The 14,918-nt window shown below is 34.4% G+C and overlaps 1 protein-coding gene across 3 annotated transcripts in view; it reads left to right on the top strand.

The window, feature by feature from the left end:
• The window catches only part of LOC139975188 (uncharacterized), a 31,977-nt gene extending 18,437 nt beyond the window's left edge, over positions 1-13,540 (top strand). For all 3 annotated transcript variants that reach the window (XM_071982876.1, XM_071982874.1, XM_071982875.1), the window contains 4 exons: positions 7,426-7,794; positions 8,368-8,503; positions 8,744-8,852; positions 12,795-13,540. In XM_071982876.1, the coding sequence (XP_071838977.1) occupies positions 7,608-7,794; positions 8,368-8,503; positions 8,744-8,852; positions 12,795-13,067 (705 nt within the window). In that variant the 5' untranslated portion in view covers positions 7,426-7,607 and the 3' untranslated portion in view covers positions 13,068-13,540. The remainder of the gene's footprint in view (positions 1-7,425; positions 7,795-8,367; positions 8,504-8,743; positions 8,853-12,794) is intronic.
• Positions 13,541-14,918: the final 1,378 nt, after the last annotated feature.

The raw sequence follows: 14,918 nt of genomic DNA, 5'->3' as shown, positions 1-14,918 counted from the left end.
GTTCGCGCATCAGTTAGCTACAAAACTGAGAACTCGTCGGAATGATTATACGTTATTACTATTATACTATGCCAGCTATATCGGGGCAACACACTTCATATTATAGAACTACTTGAAATGAATTTTTCTTGTATAGGAAAACATACGGGTAGTTAGTCTGAGTATATCAGACAGTTTAAATAATATTAATGCATTTCCCGTATGCATATATATAGGAGCATACTCTTGGGTTCTTGTTCTTGTTTTAGTTCTTGTTTCTTGTTTTTGTTCTTGTCCTTGTCCTTGTGCTTGTTTCTTGTTCTTGTCCTTGTTTCTTGTTCTTGTTCTTTTTTCTTGTTCTTGTCCCTGTTCCTGTTCTTCTTCTTGTCCTTGTTTCTTGTTCTTGTTGTTGTTTTGGTTCTTGTTCTTGTTTCCTGTTGTTGATGTTTTGGTTCTTGTTGTTGTTGTTGTTTCTTGTTCTCGTTCTTGTTCCTTTTCCTGTTCTTGTCCTTGTTTCTTGTTCTTGTTCTTGTTCTCGTTCTTGTTTTTTGTTCTTGTTCTTGTTCCTGTCCCTGTTCTTCTCCTTGTTTCTGTTCTTGTCCTTGTTTCATGTTCTTGTTCCGCTCTCCCTGTTCTTCTCAGGACTTGTTTCTTGTTCTTGTTCCGGTCCCTGTTCTTCTCCTTGTTTCTTGTGCTTGTCCTTGTTTCATGTTCTTGTTCTTGTTCCTGTTCTTCTCCTTATTTCCTGTTCTTGTTCCTGTCCCTGTTCTTCTCCTTGTTTCTTTGTTCCTGTTCTTGTTCCTGTTATCCTCTATGTTTCTTGTTCTTCTCCTTGTTTCTTGTTTCTGTTCCTGTCCCTGTTCTTCTCCTTGTCACCCTGTTCCTGTTTCTGTTCCTGTCCTTGTTTCTTGTTCTTGTTCTTGTCCTTAACCTTATCCTTGTTTCTCGTTCTTGTTAATCTGTTCGTATGATAGGATTGTTTCACTATTAGCCATGATGTGTCATGTTTGACATCATGAAGGCCATTTAAGTGGGTAACAGTGCGCACCCTAATAACAACAAGGAACCGTTTCCTCTCTTATATAGCGCAGAAAGCAGTCTAAATGTGTATATTTTTGTGTGTGCAAAAGTTCGTGCTATTTGATTATTTTCATTATAAGCCATGATGTGTCATTTTACATCAAGGTCAGTTACGTGATTAACTGGCAATATCAATAGTCACGTGACCCTTATCTCGTTGTAGAAGTGCTGTAACATCTCGTGACAGAGGATTTATTAAACCACGATATCAATATAATAGTTGTTTTATACATTAAGTAATTAGTTTCATCCGGGATATATTAAAACATAAATTGGAATAGGTTTTGTCTATTAATGCAGTTGCCATCGTTGCATGGCATCATCACCTATAAATAGTATGTGGTTGAATAACTGTTTGTAATTTAACACAGCATCATTCACTGTTTGGCAAGTACACGCTTGGTTTGCTATAAGTTTGTTGTTTTGTTCTATAATCTATTACTATAATCTATTATTATCTTTTCTCTTGTGATATGGTTGTTTGTTTTTTTCCCTGTTAAATGAATTGGTCTTTCGGAAGACACATATATATGGTATAAACCTTTAACCAGTTCAACACATTTTTCGATCACTGGTTTCAAACCTGGGGTTCAGGCTCTCCATGCTAGTTTCAATTATCAATACCACATTCTCTGTCCGACCCTTAAAGTTACATATATTTAATTTCGTCAACCTATGTAATCCCATTTTGCTGCATGGGAGTATCAATTTTCCGGTTAGGCCCTAGACACAAGTAAGCCTATAAGTCATATAAGGCGGAAACAGCCTGAACGAGGTTGTATTGTATCGTTACACTCGGTTTATTTGACTGTGTTGTCTTGATTAAAGGGTGTGAAGACTCACGTAAAAATAAACGTCTAATGCCGGTAATCTGACCTAGTTTCGAATGAGGTGTAATAGAAGTGTTAGACACCACCATCGATCCCAGGCGAGTCTTCAATGCCTGCCAAAAGTATAGTTTATATACATCATTCGAGTCTGTTTTAAGACTCACCAACAAGCCGGGAAGCTGCTGATGATATTTAGGGTATATATCGCAACAAAATCGACGTTTTTTATCTTATAGTTTCTGAATGTTTATCTACAAAACTATTACATTTGGACCAATAATTGATCAAACCATCATGGATGATAGGATCAGCCAAGAAAAAAAGTACAAAGGTTAACGTTTAAGAAGCTTTTTTAATTATTATTATTATTATTATTTTTTTTTAAATTATTTGTACTTGAATATTTTGTATCTAATACATCTAGTGTTGTAAAGGACGATTCTAATTTCCATTATAAAACTTCCGAAATTTATTCTTATCCAATATTCTCTTTTTGGGGTATGTTTTTGGTGGTCTAAAATAACGAGCATGCGTTCATGGTTTACCATATCTTTTCTATTACTATATTATATGACGAGATTAAAGTCAATCCAACATGTAGTTTTAAAGCAAAATATCATGTTTCAGTCTCGAGTTCCAGAGATATATGTTTAGAGTTATTACTTTACTATTGGGCGAGTTAAATCTTAATCTTGATATGTCATAGTCCAAGAAACAAGAGAGAAGTGAACAATGTTATCTTTTCTATTGTTATTCCCGGTTTTAAAGATACCTCGTGATAATATATCCTTAAATTATTGATGCTTCTTTAATGCTACATTTATTGTGACGTCACTTCCTCAATACAGACATACATGGTTGATGGTAATCCATTGTTTTATCTATTTTAATAAATCAATCGAAACATGTTCGTCTAACTACATATGAACAACAAAACACCACCCTATGATGACATGCAGCACCAATTAGATAAATGTGTAACGCATAATAACACATTTCCTTTCAGCCTGTAAAAGTCAAATGTTTACTTATTGAGAGGGGATTGTAAAGGATCTGAGTTAATTGTCTTTATGGTAGACTAAGTAGTCCAGTCACTTCAATTGAAGAACCGCGGATGCTTAAAGGCCATTTTCTCGCAATTTGCGCCTAAAGTCACTAGTGAAGTAAGTACTTTAATATATTAAATCCTGCCCCCAAATGACAGTTCGTTGATGTACTTTTTTCTTGTCATCCACGGTCATTTTAATGATTGAGAATTAACCTATTTAAACGCTATAAATCCAAGAACATTCACATTTAACATTAACATCTAATACTTATTAGAGAGATCACGCAGTGCAGACGTGCCGCGAAGAAGACGAAGGCTTTTAATGAAAATTAAAGCACTGCGCTTATGTATCGCATCTTATTGCCTTGTAATATTTAAAGCACTACGTTTATGTATAGCATCTAATGGCCTTGTATATTTAAAGCACTGCGTTTATGTATAGCAGCTAATTGCCTTGTAATGTAAGAGTTCTCGAAGTACCTAGTGTAAGCAACCAAAGAATTATGGTGTCCTAAGTAGACTAGGGTTTGTTGCCGCGACAATGTCAATGTTTATTTGGTTGTGTTGTCACTAGTATTGTAGAGCCAATACATAATCTCGGCGAATTTGAAGGAAAGCAACAAATAACGCTCATATTCTTACCCAGTAGCATGCAAACATTGGTTGGAATTTGGGGGAGGGAGGGGGGAGAAGTGTATAGCCTCCCTGAATCGTCAGTCGGGGTTAAAACATTCAGTCGTGGGTTTCTTTACATTCAGTCCCCCATCCTCTACCTTTCTTTGTATTCTCTCCGGCAAAGTAACAACCGTAAAACGATATCTGACCTAGATATATCACACGAGTAGTTTTAAAAACGTCTTATAGGTCTGAAAAGCGTTTGAAGTTATAATGAATTTGCCGTAGGGTTGGATTTTTTCTTATTTTTTTGGTCGGCTTCGTTTGGACTTTTATATCTATGTCAAAGGGTAACAGTTCGGTAAGCACGAACCGGTATATAGATATAGCTTAAAAGATAAAAAACAAAAAACATTTCACCGTCTTTAATTTCCGGTCGATTGTTTCAACCAGTTGGGTGCTACTTTCTAAATGCTTTGGTGGCTACCATCTGGTACCAGACAATGTTAAGGGTTATATTAATTAACTAATATCGATATTTTTGTTTTACTCAGGAGTTTCATAAAACCTAATGTGTGTCGCCGTCAAGACTGTTGCAATTTGATGGATGTTACATCATTATTGTACATATATATATATATATATATATATATATATATATATATATATATATATATATATATATATATGTATATATATATATTAACATATATATATATATATATATATATATATATATATATATATATAGCGGGAGGCCCGTGGTTCGAATCCCGGTGGAGGCTGAAAGTTTTTTCACTGTTCTTGATTTTCCAGCTCATTACGATTTTCATTTATATATATATATATATATATATATATATATATATATATATATATATATATATATATATATATATATATATATATATATATATATATTTATATACAACGAATGCATGTAAAGCACTGGTCACTTTATGCAGATATTTATTGTTGATATAGGAAACATTTGATCTAAATTAACTGTGAGAAAAATGGTCGGAAATAAAGGAGCGAAAGGAATAAGGATTAAAATGAACCTTGTTAATAGACATCTGTCAACCATAATAGCAAGAAAAAAAATCAAATAATGTATACCATATAGTATACATTATAAACTAAATAAGTTACCGGATATCTTTAAGAGTAATAAATGGTCAACTATATTACTGACAAGAGGGGGTGGGTGGGTGGGGTGGGGAATCAGAAGTGCTACAGTTCGGAGCTCTAGGTTAACCAGATAGCCCTCGAAAATATGGGGGGGGGGCCATGCAATCTATGGGATTATGAATTAATAGTGTATTCTTATTTCATAATATAACGGTACTTTAGAGGAAAAATGAGAAGAGTTTAAAGAGGGAACGGGTGATTTGATTGTCCCGGGCCGACCTGACTCTTGAAGATTAAGAAAAGAAAATTATGGTTAGAGAGTTAAATTTCATTGAACGTGTCTGCTTTTGTTAAAGATAAAATAGTTTTTATGTAAGCCTTGTGACTTTGTACAGTATACGTATCAATCTATATACAGCCGAAATAACATCGTTATTCGCTAGCATCTGTCATTCTAGCAATCTACGGTCGGTCCCAGTTTGTATACGTTGGCCATCACAGGCGCAAATAAACTCACGTCTAATTGATCAACCAATATCGATCCCACATCACGCTATATTTCCGTCGTGCCTATAGACACTGGCGTTGATACCTGCCAGAAATCACCGCTGCTCTATAAACCTTTTGTCTTAACAATGTGTTCTAATTGACTCTCGGAGCGTTATCTTTGGTCTCAAATCGATTGAGGTCGAAATAAGTCATCTGGCTAAAAACAGAGTATTGACAGATGTACAAAAACGACGACACAAACAACAAAGGAAGGGATAACAATTTAAAGGGGTAATGTAAATTTCAAAATTCACTTTATAAAAAAAAATCTTTTTGTGGAAATAAAATTTCATTTGTTTCTCTCTTTCTTATCTGGAATAGAAAATTCATCTCTGGAATACATGTGATGTTTAATATTTGAAAGTAATGGCTTATTACTGTATCATCTCTAAATATGGAAATGAGAGAGGCCAATGTCTTGATTCGACCTCTACTTTTACCTCCACCCCATTGTAACCTTTCGTTTTGGGATCCATTTTTTTCATCTTGTCATTTTCTTCCATTTTTTTTCGTTAATTTCGTTGTAAATCAGCTATATGCGCCGGAAGCTGTACTGCAAAAGGGACATGTAATTCGAACACCCTAATGGTCAGTTAAGGTCAAGAGATGACATTGAACAAAGGTTTCATAGATAATCTGACAGCATTTAAATATTCCGCTTCTAACGCATTTAAATATAAAATATTTGGTTGTACATGTTTACGTGTATATATATATATATATATATATATATATAGGCCTATATATATATATATATATATATGTATGTATATATATATATTTATATATATATAGGCCTCTCTCTCTCTCTCTATATATATATATAAATATATATATATATATATATATATATATATATATATATATATATATATATATATATATATATATATATTAATGTTATTGACAAATAAGGAGTAATGATTTAGAAAATATATTGGAATTTTCGGTCCCCTTCGTCAGCAAAACATATATAAACATATGTATATAATCATATATATATATCTATATATATACATATATAAATATATATATGTGTGTGTGTTGTGTGTATATGTGTGTATGAATAAGCTATAGATAATTTCGTCTGAAAGCATGGGAGGACTGTAACGTTACAGTGACTTTCAGTAATTTATGGCGTGCCGTATTACGTAGACGACATGTACCCAATCCATTAGTTTCATTTAGACCGCCATACTGGTCATGTGCAAACCGCGACCCGAGAAATCCTTTTATCAAAATTAAAATCTTCTTCTAAATGTCAAACACATAGTGTAACAAAACTACAATCACAAAGCCATTACCGCATTGTAGATGAGAAATATGGTATTTTTTGCGTTCTGATTCTATGCTTTAATAATAATAATTTTACTCAGTAGCAGTAGAAGTTATATTATTAGGATGGAAAAAGAGCGTAATGAGGGCAATTACATACTTTGGTTACTGGTCCAATATTTGTTATCTATTACAAGTGTTATACCTGCATCAGTTGCATGAAAATTGCACGCTCTACTTGCGTTCATGTCGAATGTTTAACTATAGTCAGATAGTGAAACCCTACTTGCATTATGCTTGAACTAATATTGACGATGATAACGATGACAATGATGATTACAGAAAATGATTACAGACGATGACGACAACAATGGCCGGGAGGGGGAGTGGGTAGGGGGGGGGCTTTGACAAATGATAAAAGGATGACAAAGACACTGACGATGAAGACGAAGATGACGATAACGGTCACGAAAATGATGATATCAGACAATGCTTATAGAGACGTCCGCAATGACGGGAGCTCTGAATAGGACGACGGCGATCACAGCGACGATAAAGAAAAAGATGACGATGACAATGACGGTCACAAAGGCTCTGAAAAAGACGGTGACGGTGACGACGATGACGATGACGATGTCAATGACGATGAAGATGATGAAACGATGACGATGAAGATGAAGCTGACGATGACAATGTCAGTGACGGCCACAGTGGCAAAGGAGATGACGACGAAACCTTGTTTTTAAGTTTTTAAATTTAATTTACTTTAGTACACGTTTTCAGTTGCATGATACTACTTTACCTTTCGCATTGTTTTTGTCAGTCTTTATCCCCTATTTGTTAAGCATTTCGTCGAAAAAAAATCTTTCCATATATCAGCTGTTCACCAATAATGTAATTTTTTTTATCTTCAAACAGAGGTCGTTAACTCACCGTCAAGGAAATTGTTGAACCAATCAAGTTTTTACCTGAAGAAACCAAAATTGGAACGAAAACGCTGGACATAGCGATGGTTTTGCACAGAGAATAGTCGCGACAAGATCGGAACTACATGAACATGCTGACCAGCATGACTCCCCCTGTATGGTAGAGATGTGACAATGCTATGTGCTGTTCGGTTAGTTCTCTGCATGATGACTCTGTGTTATTTGCAAGCACTACATCCTTGGCTGCAGTCGCTGGCATTTGAACTACCGAATCCCAGATTAGACTTTAAATTATGTGGTGGCGACCTAACCGAACCAAAATGGATATGTGATCCTGATCACGTGTTACACGAACCAGAAGGTAAGACGTATGTATTATCATCGAATCATTGTAACCACTCTGACGCATGTATACAGCTGGAACCTTAAAACAGGTTTATTTTTGAGAGAGGTCACGTGATATAAGAGTCTGCAAACCGCGTACATTATTTTGACGTAAATTCCATAATTATCGTACAGGTGTCTGTATTGCATCATATGTAATTTCATATTTTAATGCGACATGTGAAAATATTACTTTTAATTCGGCGAACGAAACAAGAATACAGTGTACAAAAGAATAAAAAGAAAACCGCCACAACTATAATTAGTAGTGGCGTTTTGAGGTCAATATTAGACTTGTTCAAGTCTCCTGCCTCGCAAACGAAACATCATTAATAAGGAGCCACAAACGAAAAATCATTTTCGACATGTGTCATATGTTTGCTTGCTTATTATAGTACTGTTTGATAACTATACTTCCTCTTAACAAGTCATATGAATTATTCGGAAGGTGTGTAGTATGTATACTGAACAAATAGCAAATTTATCAACCACATGATACTTTTCAATATTTTCTTTTTCTTTTTGATTCTAATTTTTGCATTTTGTATAGTCAACAAGATAAACAGAATTTTAGAGAGTATTCGATATAACACCACATGTGCCTGTGATGACCAATCAGAATGTCCGATAGATGGTACGGGATTCACAGTCTCGGTAGCGATAAAATCTTCGTTACCTACAAGGAGGTAAGTTCTAGTTTGTTCTATATAACACCACATGTGCCTGCATGTGATGACCAATCAGAATGTCCGATTGAAGGAACGAAATTATTTAATTATAGTTGTTTTTCGATTGTTTGTTTGTTGGTTCTGTCATCTGTTTACATTTTGCAAGACATTTCTTTGTTGTTTAAGAAGACAAATTTATCAACAAATTTGTGTTTTTTACTTCTATACATTTCCCGCTCTTTCTCTCTCTATTTTCAGTCGATCGATATCGGCGACAAACTATGCAAAATACCTCCGTCAAAATGAATGGAAATTCAGTGCCTGTGATGACGATGTCGTTATTGTGATAGCCAACAAGAAGCGAGAAGTAAGTCATGTCTCGGAAGCACTAGACAAATGGGATGTCATTAATACTGCAAAATATACGTATATGTCAGATCTGTACATGTACAGATACGGGATCAAGCAAAGTCATTTGTTCTTAGCAAACTTTAGGCTGATTAATCATTTAATTGCGGTACATGAGAACACTTAATGAAAACCATCTCTCAAAGTGAAACTAATTATTTTGCGTTTGGGCGTATAAAAACTCCAAAAATAGCACGACTTACTTAATGTATTAATAATACAGGAGTTAAAATAAATGATCGAATCGTTAGTGCAGATAATAAAAGAAGTATGGGCACACAAGATAGCAGATGAGATTCAGTAGAAGTATGGGCACACAAGATATATCGGATTAGATTCAGTAGAAGTATGGGCACACAAGATAGCAGATGAGATTCAGTAGAAGTATGGGCACACAAGATAGCAGATGAGATTCAGTAGAAGTATGGGCACACAAGATAGCAGATGAGATTCAGTAGTAGTATGGGCACACAAGATAGCAGATGAGATTCAATAGAAGTATGGGCACACAAGATAGCAGATGAGATTCAGTAGAAGTATGGGCACACAAGATATATCAGATTAGATTCAGTATAGAAGTATGGGCACACAAGATAGCAGATGAGATTCAGTAGAAGTATGGGCACACAAGATAGCAGATGAGATTCAGTAGAAGTATGGGCACACAAGATATATCAGATTAGATTCAGTATAGAAGTATGGGCACACAAGATAGCAGATGAGATTCAGTAGAAGTATGGGCACACAAGATAGCAGATGAGATTCAGTAGAAGTATGGGCACACAAGATATGCAGATGAGACTCAGTAGACGTGGAAAGAGAAAGTGTAAATTCTTTCTCTCTTTTTTATTAAACCTGAAATGGAGGACTCTAAACAACAAACGATAATTGCAGGTATTGACATTTAGAGACTTTAATAATTAAACCTTAGCGCATCTCGAAGTAAGCTGCAGGTTTGGCAGGCTTCCGCTTTTGGGTCCCTCCTGTCACGACATGGGCTAGGCCATGAAAGGCGATAGGTCGGGCATATGTATACGTGTGTTAGGTTTGTTCCAGGCAAACGATATAGCGTTGTAGGAATCTATTGTTACAGGTTGTATATACAGCCGCCCATGGTATGTAACACTTAAGCATACAACCAATCTGTTTGCTTTTGTATTTTATGCATGCCGTCAATGTCTCTTTTGTATATTAGCTAATTTATCGTTTCAATGGTAATAAAACGAGGCAGAGCCCAGGGAAAGGCCGTTGTTGGAAGTGGACGCACAATACCGAATGTAATATACGCACAGTAAACCTCAGTTTGATTCAACTCTTTGTTCGTCTATATTTCTCGTATACCTCCCTCCCCGCCCCCCACCCTCCTCCCCGTATGCGTGACAGCATGTTCAATGATGAAAAGGTTAAACAAAGAATTCCCCATCTGTAAGTAGATCATAGAGAATGATGCGACCTAAATAATAATATTTCTTTTCCCCTCCATTTATTTATAACTTCAGTCAAAATTAACAAACTTCATATTTTCATACTAGATGCTTCAAATTAAATAAACGTCATAACACAATAACAGTTGTTCTAATAAACAGTACAATTGATCGAACGAGATTAATGGAAAAGAGAATCACATGTCCTAAAGGCTTGTTTAAGCTGCATAAAGTTAACTTTACTTTTACTACGATATCGATGTTGTGTATACTTTTTCACACTTATTGTAAACTTAAATTTATAGAAGAAATCCTCTACAACAGGAATACATTTATTCAATTTACATTGAAATATGAAATGCTTCATATATAAAATAAGAAAATTGTATGGGTGAGCTACATCGACACCGAAACCAAGAAGGATATCCTTCTTGGAGAAGAAGAATTGCTTATTTAATAACATAGTCCCAACCCCTAAAATAAAAGTGGATGTCACACTACACTCCCAGAACAGATGTTCTATACTTTCAATATGCGTATCGCAAAAGGTACAGTTTGGAGAGTCGGATTTCCCGATGATATGAAGAAGTTTATTGGTCCCAATTATTCTATGTCAAACTCTAAACTGAAAATATTGGATTTTTGATTCGGAAACTGTTGCCCACGGTATACTGCAAAATCTATTCCAATCTTCAGTCGTCAAGTTGTTGAACACATTAGCCCATTTACGGCTAGCGGTAGGAATCTGAGCGACTTTATCTAAATATCGGGAATAAACACACTGGGAAGTAGAGTTGGAATGTAAGACCTTTTTCAGCCAAATCTCATTACAATTGGAGAAATTAAAATTCTGAACATAAACTCGACGCCACTTCAAAGTAATCGCATTAATTAAACCGGTATAGATAGTGAAAGGAAACATTGGAAGATTAAAATTAGTACGAAAATTGTGGAAGGTTAAGGTCTCCCGTTTTCGCCCAAAAGATCTCTCACAAACTTGACATTAGCTTTATATAAAAACTTATAGAACACAATTTTGTTATTGATATGAATGTAAGAATTATTCCACAAAAATTGATTACCGTAGTTATCAGTTGGATTATTAAAAGATATTTCACACCAAGCCTTAATAATCTGACTTACGAAATTATTTGGAATGCTTATATCTCTATAATAATAAAAATAATAAAAATAATAAAAATAATAATAATAATAATAATAATAATAATAATAATAATAATAATAATAATAAAAATAATAATAATAATAATAATAATAATAATAATAATAATAATAAAAATAAAAATAATAATAAAAATGATAATAAAAATAATAATAATAAAAATAATAATAATAATAATAATAATAATAATAATAATAATAATAATAATAATAAAAATAATAATAATAATAATAATAATAATCATAATAATAATAATAATAATAATAATAATAATAATAATAATAATAATAATAATAATAATAATAATAATAATAATAATAATAATAATAATAATAATAATAATAATAATAATAATAATAATAATAATAATAATAATAATAGTAGTAGTAATAATAATAATAATAATAATAATAAAAATAATAATAACAATAAGTAATATTTATATAGAGCATAATCAGCAAAGCTGCTCAAAGCGCTTTACAAATGTAAAACCTAAAAACATAGAGTAACCAAAACCAAAATATTAACTTTATAGAAACAATAAGGCATAAAATGAAAAAGCCAAAAGCAACAATATATAAAACACATTCGTACTAAACGATACTAAAATCTAAAACGCATATAGTCCAAACCATCTTCAGAAGTATGTAAATATAGTAATATAGATTAAGTCATAATCAATGTTTAAATAAAAATAAGTATGAGAAACTATAGTACAGTAAGACAATAATTGTAAAAGCCTAAAACAGATAGTAATAAACACCCAATACTAAACGATCAAAAATAGAACCCTAAACGTAGTAAATAAATACAAAATAAATTTTAAAAAATGTTAAGAATTAAGTAAGTAGTTCCAAACGTAGTATCTATGCGTAATAAAAGTTAAAACACTTCCATACCTAAAGGTATGGAAGTGACATCATTTTTGAAGTAAAAATCCAGATTCAGGAGCAGGAGATACAGAGAGAGAGCGACACGGAAGGATAACGAAAAGTCAGACAAACATTAACCAACATAATGCGCATCATATGCAGTATATGTTACCTTTCGATGGGAATTAAGATACCCCGGTTGACGTAACACCATCATGATCACACGCTTATTGTTTCTATGCCAGGAGGCTGGGGGTTGAGAATGGATCAAATTTGTTTGGATAAGTTCGGGTCCATGCTCAATCTTTGGGTGACTTCACTGAAAGATTAAGAAATCATTTTTGGTTTATTATTTAACAATGCTCAGCACGTTGTTGTTTTCCTGTGTTGGTTCATAACAAATCTATCCCTTGTGTCCACAGATCGGTATATCGTACGGTTTTACGACCGAACAGATGTTAGCTGTCATTGTCATCGACGATATATTACGTAACTCCAGAAATATCTTCGAAAGACGAAATATCAGCGAGACAACCATGTACTTAGTATCTAGTCTGAAAGATGCTTTCCTTGGGAATTACAGACGAACGCCCCCATTCCCGGTTTGGACGGTTGTTCATATGATTCTGGGCTCCAGTTTTGTACTGTGTTGTTTCTGTAGTATGTATATATGTCGAGTACTGTATTCGCAATGATCAGCTTATACGTATGGACCAAAAAAGGCTTATAAAAGGTTACTATTCATATTTCTCCTGCTGCACATGTGACGTAACAGTTGTTTTGATTGGTTTTATGCTAAATAGGTGGACAAAGGGGCCATGCCTCCCCCACCCCTACCCTACAGACTTCTATGCTCCCACTATTTCACACACACACCATAAATTGCATACATCTTTGTAAACATTTCTGCAAGTTACAGCACAAGAGTAGAGTATATACTCCTTCTGGAATTGTTGGTGCCACTCCTTAAAGTTTTGGTTTCCTCCAACTCAGAATTCCTTGCTATACGGGTTTGAGCTTAACGACTTTCATGATGCCAGATAGATGGACCCTGGGCTTTCGTAACGCCACATGAGGGGATCCCGGGAATTTCGTTATGCCGAGAAGATGAGCACATAGCATCGTAACGGCGCTGCATGGGTTCTTGTATGCATAATATATAAATAATAAATTCAAAAAAAACAAAACATAAAACGACAATAGAGGCTGTGGTATGTTTTTTCAAATTTCTACTAAACAACTTTCCCACTCCCTCTTTTCCTAGAGGAATCTGATCAAGACGGTAGGTCTGTAGTCAGACTGCATGAGATGGGAAGGTGACGGATGCGGTCTGGTTGATAATAATAATAAATGCAAATTTATATAGCGCCAATATCCAAAGGAAAACCAATGCTCAGTGGCGCTAGTGCTCAGGGAAGGCAGTCAAAAACAGATGTGTTTTGAGTCGTTTTTGAAAATGTTAACGTTGGGTGCCGACTTGATGTGCAGTGGAAGTGAGTTCCAAAGAGTAGGAGCGGCATTAGAGAACGATCTTTGACCAAATGACTTGAGTTTCCACTTAGGTACATGGAGCAGTAGCTGATTTGAGGATCGGAGAGAGCGGGTGGTGGTCTTCCGACTGATCATGCTACTCATGTATTCTGGTGCTAATCCATGCAGGGCTTTATATGTTAGCAGGATGATCTTGAAGTTTATCCTGTAGGAAACAGGTAACCAGTGCAGTTGCCGAAGAATAGGAGTGATGTGGTCGAACTTCTTTGAGCGTGTGATGATTCTGGCTGCTGTATTTTGCGTTCGCTGGAGCAATCGAAGCTGATTATCTGGTAAACCATATAGAAGAGGGTTGGCATAATCCAGTTTGGCAGACATAATAGCATGAATAAAGTGATAGTGTATTAATGGAGTTATAAAAATTCATGCCTATAAGAAACTGACATATAACAAAACAAAATTGAATTAGCATATTTTTGCGTTACAAATGACACATTGGATACCCTTCTACTTCACAAATCAAGTCGCTTTATTGATTTTCAAAGGAAAAAAAGAGAAAACAATGCATATGATTGTAAAAGATGGTTTGAAAAAATGGTCAGACCTTGTAAAACAAAGTGTATCGGTATATACTTACAAATTCATAGTTGCTCTGTTATTGCAATAATTCAATTTCTGTTTTTGTTCATTCTTCACCTATGATATTACTAGAACCACCTCGCCCCCCCCCCCCCACACACACGCGCACAAACATATTGTTTTAGTCCTTTGCTGATATTTTTACCAACGCAACTTAACATCCTTTTACACAGATACTGTGTTTTAACTGAGTTTGTGCATTCACTTTCAAAGGAACTTGACAGAAACATTTCTATGTATATAAAGTCTCCATGTATTGCATTACATTTTTTTCCGTTCAAAAATACATAATATTCAAAATTGAAAATTATTCACAAACGAAACCAGAGGCGGAAGCGAGATATGGACGGCTTCTGTGTTTCTCAATACGTTAAGCACTTAATATGTTGCACGTAACTGTTATAAAGTTTATATAC

Source organism: Apostichopus japonicus, chromosome 10 (assembly GCF_037975245.1).
Source record: "Apostichopus japonicus isolate 1M-3 chromosome 10, ASM3797524v1, whole genome shotgun sequence".
NCBI classification, from domain to species: Eukaryota; Metazoa; Echinodermata; class Holothuroidea; order Aspidochirotida; family Stichopodidae; genus Apostichopus; species Apostichopus japonicus.
The sequence above is the reverse complement of the archived record's forward strand: the minus strand, read 5'-3'. Positions and strand labels throughout refer to the sequence as shown.